The 15,618-nt window shown below is 36.4% G+C and overlaps 1 protein-coding gene across 2 annotated transcripts in view; it reads right to left on the bottom strand.

The window, feature by feature from the left end:
- Positions 1-15,618, bottom strand: part of PRKCE (protein kinase C epsilon) — a 287,720-nt gene that overhangs the window by 89,488 nt on the left and 182,614 nt on the right. For both annotated transcript variants that reach the window (XM_064648402.1, XM_064648403.1), the window contains exons 8-10: positions 14,378-14,474; positions 12,495-12,709; positions 11,124-11,297 (exon numbers count right to left, since the gene is read on the bottom strand). In XM_064648402.1, the coding sequence (XP_064504472.1) occupies positions 11,124-11,297; positions 12,495-12,709; positions 14,378-14,474 (486 nt within the window). The remainder of the gene's footprint in view (positions 1-11,123; positions 11,298-12,494; positions 12,710-14,377; positions 14,475-15,618) is intronic.

Raw genomic sequence — 15,618 nt, 5'->3', positions numbered from 1 at the left:
TATTTCATTTTTCCTCTTTGATTCTCTTAACACACAACAAGTGAGATTTCTTGGATGTCCAAAGAAGCTAATTAACTCCTGTTTTAAAACTTGTTCTCCTACTGTATGGGTCCATAAATAAATCCATGGGTTATATGCATCAGTATATCCAACACAGCTATTGTCCTTTCTGAAAGTTGTCTATACCCAATCTTTTCTTCAAGAAATGCTCAGATAAATGTGTTAAAAAGTGGCTGAAATAAGTTTAAAGAACCCCTTTATTTCATTTCTGCTTCAGAAATTCAACAGACGAACACTGCACACCGAAAATTTGAAAGAGGATGGCATCACTCTTTGGCATGCTCCTTAATTAAGTCTAATGCATTATGCATGATGCCCTTTTGGCTCTGCCATGACATTGCCAGCTGTGGTTCACTGCTTATGTTCCTGATGGGAAAGCACAAGATAATGTAACACTTACCTCTTTCTGTCAGTACCTTAGTTCTCGGTGATGGAAAATGTAACCTGAGAACTGTTCTATCAAATTTACTGTGGACTGTTTACCTGGATAACAGTATGTAATACTTTTTCTAACTAATGTATGGAGAACAGTACATTATGGACATGCATATCAAAATACCTATAGGAAATCCTGTTTTTTTCCTATCTGACAAATCTCAGTAGATTTAGTTGCTATTTCCAGATACTCAGATACATTATTTCACTACTTGAGAAAATGATGAAAAAATAGCGAAGCTACATCAGTTTTGAGGTTTTTTAATGGCACAGACACCACTTTCAGAAATATCATTAAAAAGAAATGGTATAAAGATTTATACTGCCCTACAGGGCTGTCTGTTTGCAGAGGTATTAAGAAGATTTCTCCACTCCAGAGGGGTGAACAAAATGCAATGCTCTCCAACAGCTACATTTCCAAATAGCTTCTCACTCTAACACTTCCCACAAACCATATTATATGCAAAGTGCCATCTGATTACATGCAAACCCACCATCTTTGGCTCAGGAAATGCCCAAGTCATCAATCTCATGATATTGGGATACCATTCTGGAAAAATGTCATGATATGCTTTACATTCTTCCTGGGCATGTGCTTTGGCACTGCTAGAGACTGGGCCAAACGTGCTGTTGGTTGCTCTTACATTAGCATGTCTTCTGCAGAACTTCATAAGAACAGAATTTGTTTCTGTCTTTTCTTTGGCCCTTTGTAAAAAAACAGTTCTCAAAAGGGGATGAGAGGAATCTAGCAACAGGTTAAAATTTCATATTTCAAGAGAAAAAAAATGTGAACACACAGAATTAATAAAAACTTAATAAATACATGCAAAATCCTTAGTCTACATATAAGGTTCTTTGTTCAACTTGTTTTCATAACTCTTACTGAAAATGAAGGCCTTTAGGAATATCCATTGATCTGTGTAAGCCCCATATACTGGCTTTTTTTGTTCTTATGATAAATACGAGTTACCTGAGGCAGACTTTTTCAATACCTATGGAAAGTCATTATTCATACACCTCTCTTCACTGTCTGGATTTCTGTAGTTCTATAAATGCAACAGTGACCTTTAAAAGCATTAATTGTATCTATTTTATTTTCCGTACTTTCCTGTTTCCAGAACCTGATTAATTTTTGGCAAAGCATAGGCTTAATGCAGTTGAAAACCCCAGAAATTCATAAGTTTAAATTAGTCAGACAACAGGAAACTCTGTCCAAAATTCTGCCATTGTTTAAGCCATCCAAACCCTCTGAAATGAGTAAGACAGTACAGAAGAAAATAGTTTTATCTTCAGGGCATAGTTTTTTCTACATTTCACAAAGGAGTTTTAAGTGGCAGAATTCTGTGTGATTAGTTTAATATTGGGTTTCTGAAAACAGAAAAGAGAAAGCAAGCACCACCACAGACTTTTCAAGAAACTACTTATCAATAAGAGCATTTGAATTTAGTTATCTTGTGTGATTCTGTGAAGCTTCTAGGAAAAACTTATTTATAGAAGCTTATGAAATGGATCCCCTTCATCCTTCTATATGCTGAATGGAAAGTCAAATACCTAAAAGGATAATTTTCCTTCTTGTGTACTTGTCAAGATGCACATACTCTGTAAGGAAGAGCTGTAACTGAGTCTTCCTTGGATGTATGAAGGATAAAATAGGGTGATCTCTCTAGGTCACAACTTCAAAATTAGATTATGGAAATATGCAGACTTACTACTAGCTACACACAATTAAAGTAGTTAAGGTTGTAAGTTAACCTTCATAGTGCCTTCCATGAACACTCTTTGCATTCCTATGATCTACTGTACTAATAAGCATAGCCAAGATCTGGGAGTAGTCTTTATTATCCAGGTTTCCTTAGTTCTGACCAATTACCTTTTAGTGACTGATCAGCTCACTAGAAGAGAACAGAAAACCATTAATGATGACATACAGTTTACATGTACATGTTTTATAGATTTATGTTTACTGCTTCTTACTATTCGTGGAAGTTTTATATACTCTTCACACAGCATTTCAGCCTTGGTGTGAGCTGTGAGCTCATAGGCCCTCAAGTACACACAGTTAAGAGAGTCACTTCTCTTAACTGCTCAGTTGACATTATAGACCATCTTCTACATCATAATTTTAAGGAAAATGCACTGAATAATTCTAAGCTTAGACAACGGTCATGTGGGAACACAAAGAGGTTCCTGACATGCTTCTCCACACGCAAGCATGAGACTACAGGCTGGGCATCACTACTCTTACACAGCCCAGAGTAACTATGCAAGAATAAACCCTGCAGCCATCAAAAAAAAAAAAGTGTGTCTGTTTTTGCTAAAAGTACTCACCCACAAGTGAGATAAAATGGCATGAACTGGATTCCCTCAAACCTACTCACATACCCATTAAAAGTGTAAAAATAATCTGATGGTGCGGTTTTGAGAAGAAGGGATAAAGAGTAACTTAAGTTATACCCTACTCAAGTTTGGCCCACCTCACACATGGTGCATGGAGCAGAAGACATGTCATGCCAAAACTAAAATTACTCCACGTACATGGTAAAAAAAGCAATGAAAATTTTACTAAATGTTACTAAAGATGCAAACCCAAATGTTTTGCAAGTTCCACTCCTTTCCCATGGTGAAATTCTCTGGTGTACAATTATAATTCACTAAGCTTACTGTAGTTACCAAAAAAAAAAAAAGTTGTATTAAAGTGCCCAAATGTATTCCAAAGAGAATAATTTCCTGCATTTAGAAAAGAAGCTGCAGAAGAATCAAATTTTATATGCAGTTTCCTTTTTCCTGACTTTTCCTTTGGGGTGCGTTAGTTGTTTACTTGTAAGAGCAACACCTAACAAACACAGCCTTAAATGTTTCCCCACAATCTCTTGTGTGACACAGGCTTCCTTTAAATAGCTTTTAAAACAGTGCACAAGCATAAATGAGACATCCTGACAGCTACCCATGTGAGTGTTACATTTTCATTTATTTTAAAGATAGGTTTTACATTTAAAAATTCATTTTTATCCTGAATCCATTACAGACACATTGCCAATAGTGCTTTATGGCCATAAAATACAAGAAAAAGCACAAAGGGTGCGAGGACAAGGGACCAGTGGGTTCATGTAGGTCATACACCTAGGTCTCTTCTGTCCAAATGAGGGAACCTACAACACGTGTGAGGATGGTCTCAAGATCTACATACAGAGAAAGGACAGAAAGGAAGGTCACAGAACGTGGCTGCAGGGTAACAGATCCTGACAGAAACCAGTCAGGCACATTTCTTCCGAGGGCTGCTGCTATAAGTTATATCATCCTTATCCTTCCCACTTGTCTCTCCCAAGACAAAACTAAACTGAAAGCCACAATCCAGCTTTAACATGTAGGATTTCATTTAAAGCAGCATTATTCAATTATCCTCCTGGATAAGGAACAGTACTCCGTTCCCACAAGAGCTCTAAGATTAAGAATGCCAGATCAGGAACCAACCAAAATGATGTTAACACAGTCATGTGCAAAGCTTATACAGAGATTCTGTGGGCACGGTAAGGGATGGGACTACTCCAGTTTGAAAGTCTGCTACCCCCTTCATCCAGTTTGGATGACAATATTCCTTTCTCCTCTAATCTCTGCTAAAAGATAGTGTACAAGACAGACAGGCCTGCCAGGAAAGTTACTGGCAAAGCATCTGGCAGGTTGTCTGAAAATTTCTCCCCTCAAACATGCCTCAACTGGAGAAACACACTTTTTCCAAGAGGAAAAGTGTGTAATATGTAGTTGCAGCTACTCTGTCCAAGAGATATAAAAACAGTACCTAAAAGGCCCTTAGCTCTACCTGTTATCCTAAAAATCTCCTGCCTGCACATGATCAGATGAGGATTAAAATCCTGAAGTTGAATTTTACGCTTGGCTAAACTAAGATGTCTGTAACACAGTGAACTACTGGCATAGTTAACTCTAAAACCCTAATACGCAGACATGAGGACCAAGGTAAAAAAAATCAGTACAAACTCCAGCTTCCCCTCACCTATTTCATGACGGCAGTTGCAGTGAATTCTGGCCACAGATGCTGACTCGGGACTATTCCCAGGGTTGTGGAGGCCTCAGTTGGTTACAGCAAAGCAATCCATGGAGCTGCAGCTGCAGCACTCACTTGTATACATGCAAACTAGGAACAAGCCCTAGCTTTGAGAGGGTGTGAAAGAGTCCTGTTCAGTTTGGGTGCTACATCACAAAATAAAAGTCCTTCCTGTCTGAAAGAGAAGCATTTAGACTCTTCTGATTGATGCTGGAGGAATAATTTCTCCTACAGGCCCTTGATGAGCCTGGCTGCACTGATAGCCTGACTTGAAGTTTAACACTAAAAGGACTAATGTGAACAATGAATCTTCAGTGAGCTAACCAGGCTTTAATAATCCTTCAAGAGCAGCTAGCGATAACTGAGCAGCGTAACAGCAAGTTTCCCAAAACCGGGTCATCATGCTGGAAACAGGGGCTTGTGTGTGTGAGGGAGACAATGATTACAGTATTTAATCATCAGCTTCACCGTTCCAACTATTCTTGACCATAATGTCTATTTTAGACAATGCGGGGATCGCGGTCAATGCATTCATACGGTGTAGCAGTCAACAGGAAATCTAAATTTAACATACACAGTATACAAATTTCTGTAAAACCTTATTCTGCCACAATTTGATATATTCACATAAGTTCTTAACTGTATGATATATGAAACATCACCAGATAGTAATCTAACTTCTAGTGCTTCAGGAAACATTCTGAAGAAAGAGTCAAAATCAGTACATTTTAATTTCTTATGATATGAACTGCCCGTAGAAATCAGCTGGGAATTAAAAAACACCTACTATTGTTCACATTCTGTGTATATGCATATATAGCAATACAAGTCAATAAAATATTAAAATGAGGTTTGAATATAATTGTGTATAAATGTGTATATAAAAAGGTACCATAATAGAAACAGTATAAATAACATCGCTCTATGATTACCTACAATTTTATTCTACCTTTTTACCATAGCTAACACTTACCATTAAGAAATCTTTGTCAATAATTTTATATTTAAATTGTATTAAAATATTTTAGAGTTAAAATAGCTAAAAATACAGAGTTCATTTAGTCTTTTGTCTCACACATGTACAAATCCACTGAAGCAGGGATAATAATGAACAGAATTGGGCCCTAAAAAGTTCTAATTTGACACTAATCAGTAATAAAAGGCAATGCAAACTTGTGTTAAACTGATTACACCCATATAGCAATATCTGCATAATGGCTTTAGCTGCTTAGCAACAAAAGTACGGGAATACCAGATAAAATGGATTAAAAGCTCTGATTAGTCCCAGATGAATGTAACAGTGGCCAGTCAGTTAGGTTAATTTGCACTGTATATCATAAATGACACTCCTCTGAGCTATTATTGCAGAAGACATGTAATTTTTTGTACAATACACATAAGAGAAATAAGACTTGCTTTTACATTACCAAAGACAGTTTTGGTCACACAGTACAGTAATTCTTCGTAAATCAACTTAGAAAGCCCTTAGAAACTAGGACTTAAAGAAATGATTAGCATGTGATTCTCTTTCCTTTTGGTGTTTTACATTTTCTTTCACAAATGAAAGAAGTCACTTTAAAAATGGAACTCCATTTTACAGCTTTCTACTGGACTTCCAAACCCTTCCTGGAAACATTTAAATACAACTCATAGTAGAAGAAAGACTGATCACTCTTGGTTTTTAGAAGGATCTGATGCATAAAGAGATTCAGAGATTTGGCAGAGTAACGAAGGTACATCAGGACAGCTGAAATAGAAATAAAATATCCTAAATTTCAGCTTTATAAAACCAGACCTCTAGCATCACTCAGAGGGTGCTAGGTACAGTGCAAACAGCAGAAAGGAATAATACCTGAACCACAGTACTGATAATCAAGGATAAACCAGTAGTAAGCCACTAGGTAGAATGTAACAGTTAAGGGATCAACATAGTCATAATAGGGTCACTAGAGCCTCTTCCTAGATGTCCTTCAGTTTTGCCACTGTCATATGGCTGATCTCTACCTTCCTACAGCAGAACACAGGAAAGAAGTGAATGGCTTATATGTGAGCCCAGGAGCTATGCTATGGATAGATAGGCTGATTTTAACATTGTATAGAAGAAGATTGTTTTTATGGGTGGTATAAGTCTAACTATTTACCTGTAGTAACTGACTTTCTCTACCCTTTATTTAACTACTTGTTTCCTCTAACAGAAATAGCTATAATGTTGACTAAGGGTCCTTTACAAGTTCGGCAACTCTATAATTCAAAAGGAACATTTTTCTGCACTAATAATACTCTCTACTATGTCTGTTGAACATAGTGCTATGAAAAGAGGACAGCACTATTTTCAAATCTATCTAATTTCATAAAGTTGGATAAAAAAATCAAATGGCAGATGTTAAAAGCAGTAGCTCCCAAATCTTCTAATTTTATAATGCATTATCATAATAAAGCTTTCACTGTCTTAAATAATTTTAAAACCATTTTATTTCTTAAGTATTTATTAGGATAATTCACTATAAATTATAGGGTGTGCACATATATGTGTACGCATCTTATAGGGTAGAGGTTTAGAAAATTTTAAGTACTCTGAAGAAGGTTGACAGGGGTGTAGGAGGAATAAAGTGAAGCTAGTTATATTTTCTAGAACTTCCCATTAAAAACCACTTTAATTCTCACACTTCCAAAACTTCCAAAAGTGAATGAAGTATCATAAATACAAGAATGTCTTCAGAGAAAATAGCTCTAGAAACACTTAAAACCCCTTAGACAACACCTGACTGAAGCACTACCAATAAATTCAAATGTTGATACTGTTCCATAGTTGATCCCTGAAGCATGGTATGAGGTTGGAGTGAAGAGGGCCCTGAAGGGGGGAACTGGGCAGCGTCAGTATTACTGTCAGGTAAGACACTCCTTACTAAAAAATCAAGGGACCAAGACACAGAAGAAGAGAAGATAGGAGGAAGAGTGAAAACAGAATGAAAACAGCACTAGTCCTGAAAACTCCTGATGTTTTCTCAATAAATGACACAATGAAGTTCCGAATAAATCAAAGATGATGGTAAGCAAAGGTCAGTTATTACAAAAATGCTGTACCCTGTATGACAGGCCTTGGGAATTTTCACTACGGGAGTGCCAAATACAGAATACAGTATTCATCATTTATATTCCTGCTGACAGACCACATGCAAAACATAACTCAAACTTCTGAATACATTGATAGATGCAATGACCATATTCTGGCAAAGCAAGAAGGGAAATGCTGTCATAGTATAAGAGTGTTGAAAACCACTCTCCAACTGTGACACAATTTTTTAAGATATGCTGAGCTAAAATAGCTAAGCTCCTTCCACGTAAAAATGCACATCAGCTGAGGTCCTCCCTGGAGATTTTACATTCTTTCTGATGTGTAGGACTGGGCTGTGGAGTTCATAGTTCAAACTATTGCAGATAAAAACATCCTACATCAGCTTTGCATACTTTATCTCAAGCTTCGGAACAGAACCCATCTCCCTTAACTTCCAGATCAGACTGCAGAAGAATATAAGACTATTCCTGAAGTACAATATTTGAATATATAAAATCTTAATATAGAATGTTGATTCGGGTGGGGATCATTTTTTGATAAGCTTAAAGCGAATTGGTTTGGTCAAAGGTTGCTTTTGGACTAAGCAGAAACATGAGAAATGTCAGTCCCAAGAATATTTCTTTAAAATAAGGAAGTTAGATGGGATTGCTAGAAGAAATTTAGATATATAGGGCTAAGAACACATTAGTGTATAAGGTATGCTGGTTTTAGCCATTTTTTGGCACAATTTCTGAATTCCAAAATAATTTAAAATATGCTTCCTTACTTGCTGTGATAATAATAGTATCATTTAGTAAATGACACTAATGTTTGCACTCCATGTAAAAAATAAATAATACTGAAGCATACTTACTGTAAAAAGCACATTAGGCAACTTTTCCACAGTGTCTTCAGCTGATTACTGAAGGAAAACACTGCAATATATAAAGTCAAACTTTTACATCTGCATTTTTGTGGAAGGGGAACAAAGCAAGCAATCTCGTTCTATGAAGACAACCTCTGAGTGCTTTGACAACAAACAGTGAGTCAATCTTCCCATTAAGGGTGTATGCAGTAAGTATGCTCTACTTGAAATGTAAAATTTAATTCCAGCCTGATCACTACAGGGACCAGTTCTGTAAAGTACAGTAGCCATGGTACAGCATAAAATCACAACGTAAGTAACTACACGCTACTGTGAAACACATTTTAAAACCTATTGTACAACAGCCTTTGTCTCAGAAAAGCTATTTTAACCACAAACTATGTTTGTTCAAGCAAGTTTTTCTACCTGTTTTTCCACTGAACCTGAGCAAATCATTCGGTGACTAATTTACTAGGTACATTTTCATTTGTTGTCATTCATATATAATTTAAAGTTTTAGCAGATGTACTGCTTTTGCTTTTACATATTTTTTGGTGTTTGGTTGTTTCATTTCTTTATAAAGAGTTCTTTGTAAACTGTTCATAGGCCATGCTCAAAAAAATCCTTCAATTTTTCAACTGTGGGCTTTTAATATGATTGGGTATCACCAGGTGTAGTTTTGGTTATTTGATAAGAGACATTAGCCTATGACTTGTAAACTATAAACCACTTAAGTATCAGTTCCTCTGAGTTCAAGAAAAGCCACAAACTACAGTTTCTCTCTGTTAAGAGAACTGGGAAGAAAGAAGATGGTGAGAAGAATTTCTCAACATCTTTGATGAATGGCTTTGGAGAGCAGGGAGGAAAGCAGAAAGCATGATATAAAAGAGGGGAGAACAGATAAAAAGTATAAAAGGAAAGGAACGTCCAGGAAATCCATGAAGTAGCAGGAGAATTTTCAGTCATAATTCATATCATGTAAAACTGATCTTTACCAATGTTCTGCCACATGATTCCCATCAGGCTGCTGATGCATTTATTTGCACTTCAGGGAGTGCACTTAGTCATAAAGGTCCCTCTCTGTTCACATCACCCAAGTACAATCTTTTTATCGCTTCCTTCATCTGAAATAATATGCTTAGTTCTAGTTACAAACTTAAAAATAATACACTAAAACAATTTAAGAGTATGGTCACACATAAAATAAAAGACTGAATGCATGAAACATTCTCCACAGACATAAATTGTATACACATCTTCCTGGGCTACTGTTTTGTGACAACTTCAAAGCCTATAAAATGCTAATGCATTTTCACTATTTTAAGAACTGTATAAACATATTAAATGCTTGCTATTTCTGTATTTGAACCATTATAATCTTGATCCTACTAGCTGTTTTTCAATGGCCTTCCCACTGCCTTATTTATCTTTCCTGACAATTTTGCTAGAAGATCTTTTAGTCACAGCTTTTCTGTAATTCTACACTTGTAAGTATTGCAATTGCTTACTTGTGACATACATAGTTTTGGTTACAGTATGTGAATATATAGGTATTTGCATATGCACACACATACACTCATACACACTATTAGCAACTCTTAATTTTGTTCAATATGGTAATTTAATTATTCATTTAATCTTTCCATTAAATTGACTCAAATACCCAAATGTAGTGTCTTACTGAAAAAAAACAAAACACCAACCCCACAAGTTTCAAGGAAGTGATTGTTTTCAAGTGTTTCATTTAAAACACACAAATATCTAAACCTATTCCTCATAGGTCAAAAATTTATCCCACTGAAATAAATGGCATTTTTACCTCATAAAATCACAGAATGCTTTTGGTTGGAAGAGACCTTAAAGATCACTTAGTTTCAAATTCAGCTCAGCTGAACGACAAGAGAGTAATAAGAAACTACAAAAGGAAACCAGAAATATTCTGCAAACACAACTGGTTTCAAGCACTTACACTGACTGGATACAGACTGAGCTACACCATCCAAACATTCACTTTTATATAAGCAGCAAATCCAAAACATGCTATGAAGAGGAATTCTGTATGAAAAATTACCAGCAAGGAACACACCACGGTAACAGACTCTCATTATTAGCTCTCTCTGCCTTCCTTCTCCTTGCTCCTCAAGCACATGGGTGTCACTAACATTATAGGAACTTGATAAGCATTATACCCATTTCCTTTCTTTTTTGAACATTTTTGTATACTACACAGCACAAGAAAACTGAAAAGATGAGTTCTGCCATAACCCCATTTCTAACAAGATTGTTTTACCATTTTTACTCTGATTACTGGCTGTTAAAGACTTTTGTACTTAATTCAATAAATGATGCACCCTATTAATGTACCAAAGAAACACAGAAAATGGCACCTCGGTAGTTTTTGTGTATTTTTTGCATGTGGCTTTCTTATTTTTTAACTCATTTACTGCCATCTCCTGGTACTTACGCGGTAACAGTATTTATACTATTTAACAGCAGCCAGTACTCCCGTACAATACTACGGAAATGCCAAAAACTTACCAGAAATATTTTCAAAATATTGTTGTACTTTTCATGTTGTTGTCTTTCAGTCTGGAAATAGTGAATATTGTTCCTTGGGCACAAACTGGTAAAAGGTTCACGTAGCTTACCTTTGTCTGGAAGCAGCAGTAAAGTTGTGTTAAATACGGATGTTTCCGTGCTAATGCAAGAATTCTCTTTTCTGTCATTGTACAGTCTACGTCATCATCTTGAAGTATGACATCTTTCTTCAAGACTTTCACTGCGTATACTTCATCTTTACCTTTTAGCTCAGCTAACATTACCTAAAAGAAAGAGAAATTCTGTTTACATATGAACAACAGATGCCATAAACGCAGGGTTGCATATGAGTTTGACTGCACTGGAAACTCAAAACCAGTTACATGCTTTCCTGAATGAAGCTGCAGTTTTTAAAATAAAAAGTAAAGTACTGTAATTTTAGAAAAATATACTTCTGGTATTCTTTCAATTTGAAAGAGAAGGTATCTATTTTGTTAATTATCTTAGTGAAGTCTCAAAAAGTAAACAAGGAAGTTGATATAGAACAGAAATTTATTTCCCAATTTTATCTCCCACTTTTGTTAGTAAGATTTGAGTCTGATGAACTTAGTATAAAATACAAAGTTACCATTCCAGCTGCTTTCAAGTTGTTGATTTTTAACTACTACTATTGTTTAAAGTTTGGGCCCTATATTCTCTTTAAGGTCAGTTCTGGCTTGGAGCCAGGGTAATCTTCAGAGAAAGGATTAGAAAACAGGGAGACAAAAGAACTGCTTCAGCCTTGTTCCCTTCCATCTGCAGTTCCTGTATATCAAGGAAGGAAGAGTGTACTTCTGAAACAGATTCACATTTCAGTCCTCCTCTTTGATTCCACAGTACAGAGCAGTGTGAAAAGAAAATCTATAAGCCCTGTAAACAAAGCAATTCCATCCCTCATCAATTCCCTACTGTGGGAAGGTATCTGGTGAGTTACATCTTTGCTGCTTATGTGGTATTTTGGTCAGCCCTCTAAGCCCTTGTCGTATCTGAGTGGAAATGCTTCAGTTCTGCTTCCTCCAGCACTGAACACACCCATTGAGGAAAAACAAGCACATAAACTGTTCTGTGAAATAAGTAAACTTGAACTGGGTATCATCTAGAAAGTGAAGTAACTCCACAGCATTATTACTGAGCTGATTTTTCCTCCTTGACCAAAAGAAATTTAGTTGAACAGTGTGTATGTAACTGTATGTATGTCTTTATTACCAATATCCTGATACAATGGAACATTGACACTTTGTTTCAAAAGGCTTGACCCTAGTTAACAAAGTGAGCTAAAGCACAGAAAATGCCAGCTCATTAGGTGACTGGTATTTCTGATTTGTTGGGTAAAGCACTTTCTGAATGTCCCTATGAACATTTCCAAAGCAATACAGTCAAAAACCCCCTGCACACCAATTTAAAAAAAAAAAAAAAAAAGAAAAGAAAAAAAAGCTACCCACCTTGCCAAAGCTGCCTTTCCCTAATACTTTGATGAAGTTGAACTCTTCAAGGCCTATTCGCTTGCCCTGAGCCTGTTTAACCTCCCCATTTTCACCATTCTCCCCAGGTTTGTTAAGCTGGTTGTCTGTTGACGTCGTAGCTGTTGCTCTGTGCTCCTCTCCCCGATTGTCAAACGATAATGCTTTCCTAATGTTGTTTTCCAGCTCCTTGATTTCTGTTGAAACGTGAGGAAAAGTTAGTTTTAACTAACCATCAGAAAAACAGCCTGTGTTAGTCTGTATCAGTGTGGGAAGGGACATTCATCATCTCTGAATGCTGTGTTTAAGAGCATTCTGTGGCTAAGAATACATATTTAGCAAACTGCTTCTCCACCTTACAGTAATCAGCCAAACCCCTGCTCTAACAGGAAGGGTGGCCTTTTAAAATGAACCTAAGAGAATGACATATCCAAAACTTGAAAGATAAGTCAGAATAGTAGCCAAATAGTTGTTTTAAGTGACTTTGGGTGTTCCTGTACCACAGAGAAGTACTTTGTTTTGAATATCTCTATCTTCCTGCAGCACTTACTCATCTTCCTGCTTAAGTATTTTAGAGCTGTGTCTTCAAAAGTTCAAAGGATAGTTGGCTGTCCCAGTCCTTGAAGTCAACATGAATGGAGCATCTTATTCAGCTCCAGCTGTTAGCAGACGCCTGCCAATAAAGTCTTTGACCATTCCTAGTGCTGCTTCAAGCAGCAATTGTGTAGATCTGCTAAACGGTTCTGAAGGTTTCTCAGTGTTAAATATAGTGAGTCTTGGTGACTAACGGACCTTGGGGTCTGTCCCAAGCTTTGCATGTTACTTCTGCCTGATGGCCTTGGAAGCAACTTTACTGGACAGCTAAAAAAGTGAAATTTAAGAGAGAACTTAGACGAATTCTGACAGCAAAACATCAGATATTTAAAAAATTATTATTCAATCAGAACAATTTCTGCGAAACCAAAAGGTTGACAAATTTAAATCAGTTCTGGATGCAGAGGTTTACAGCACTTAATTACAATGGACCTATGGAAGTGTCTTCCTTAAAATAAGGTTGAGAAATGTCTCAACAGAAAACAACTTTCAAAGAATTTGACACAAAAATTTCTGTCTTCCTATGTCTTGGTGCAAAGATTTTTCACTTGTCAGATTACACACGTGATGGTACATAAAATACCTCACAGACTTCTGATTTTTAAAAACAACAAATAAATCAGACTCAAAAAGTGCTCCTGACATACACACTCAGGCTGTTCATACATACACAATTGGCTGTTCAGCTCAATGAAGTCAGGTGGTATCAGTGAAGATTAAAATATTTTTGTCCAAATCTATGCATTAAAAAAAATTGCTGAAAAGAAACACAGCTTTATGAAGCCTCTAGAGACCAGATACGCGAGCATAGCCTATCTGGGTGGAAGCTTTTATTGTCACAAATGTTCAACATGGAATTACAAGGAGTCAATTTTATCTCAGAAACTTATTAACAGAGGATTTTCAGATAAATAAAGGTTCTCTCAAGTTCTGTGTTACTATTTAAAATGTTCTCACTCTTACAGTAGGAATGTATAAACTCCTTCCATAAATGTATTTTGTTGACAAGGACCCATCTAATAAACTTAATATTTTAAGATGACTGTTTTATAATTTACCCTTTGAAAGACACTTTATTTCACAGATTTAAATGAAATGAGAAGCAGGCCTTTTAAAAAAGTTTTTGCAGTTCATAACTCTAAGTGCTTCAATTTCTGGTGGTAACTACTTAACTGATTTGGTTCTACAGAGGCTGGGGCTCATAGTTTTAAGAAGGAAAATGTGTGACAAAAAAAAATATTTCAGTTAGGAAATAAAAAGATATGTTTGACCTTGATCACACGGAGATGTTGGTGCTGACTTTGACCTATCTTCTTCTGACGATGCACTTCCTGGAACTGGTGGTTGAGTCTCTGCACCTGCAATTAGCTAAGAACAATTCCAAAAGGGGTACTCAGCTGTGAGGTCTTCCCATGCCATGAGGAAATTTAATTCAACAACTTTAATTCATAAGTGGAAGTATCAAGCAATGTGAAAGTGTTCTAGCCCCATGGATTCTTACTAGTAGAACCTCACCCACACTGTAGATGGCATCATATCAAATGGAGACCATAATATAAACACTGAAAGAACAGGCAATTGAAAGAAAAACAGGTTCTTAAGATGAAATAAATGCAGCAAACATACCCAGTGAGTGGGAAAGTTTTGAATAGCCACCATGAGTCTGTATTCAAGTCTATCCCATAAATACGTTTATAGCAAGTATCAGCAAGCACTGCAAACTAACTCATGAAGTAATAACATGACAACAACTTTGCCCAGGAGAGTCAGATCAATTGATTTATTCTTGAGTTTCCTATGCTTCTGTAACATTTTAAACAGTGCACATGGGATCCCAGTGTGCAATAGGTAGGAAAATGAAAAGAAGCAAATGCCAGTGTTTAAAGAAATTATGGTAAAAATTGCCTATTTCTGTAAGAGAGAGCAATGTGTCTGTTATCACAATCATACACAGATATAAAGTGTGGGCTCAATTTGATCCAGGATACATATCATCAATCCAGTATAACTCCATTGGCTTTGGATGTACTTGGGTGACCTACGCTTTTTATTTCTAAAACAGCCTGGTTCCTCCTATAATAGTGATAACTGTGGAACTGTCTCTGGCAAACAGCTCCTCTCCATGAGAATCAGCACTTTGCTCATTTATCAGCATTTACAATACTATGGAGCAGATCTGTCTCCCAGTCAATCAATTATCCAATGCCAATTCAGAGCCAAACAGGCATCTATGTTTTCATGAAATGTTGTGTCATACACTCTTTCTCTGTCAAATCTCCTTCCCCAAAATTAAAAAGGGAAAATTCTTCCACACGTTTTACAGACTCCAGGTTTGCAGCATTGTAGCAGGTCAAAATAATTTTCATACCAAAATTCAGAATAGATGATTTGCACTTATAAAACAAAAGCCAAAGTCTTAGATCTGTACTGACTTAAAAAAAATTATCGCGCAAGTCAGTTCAGTGGGATTGAACCCCAACTAATAAAGTTACAATACAGTCATACTTATCTC

Source organism: Pseudopipra pipra, chromosome 3, assembly GCF_036250125.1.
Source record: "Pseudopipra pipra isolate bDixPip1 chromosome 3, bDixPip1.hap1, whole genome shotgun sequence".
NCBI lineage: Eukaryota > Metazoa > Chordata > Aves > Passeriformes > Pipridae > Pseudopipra > Pseudopipra pipra.
The sequence above is the reverse complement of the archived record's forward strand: the minus strand, read 5'-3'. Positions and strand labels throughout refer to the sequence as shown.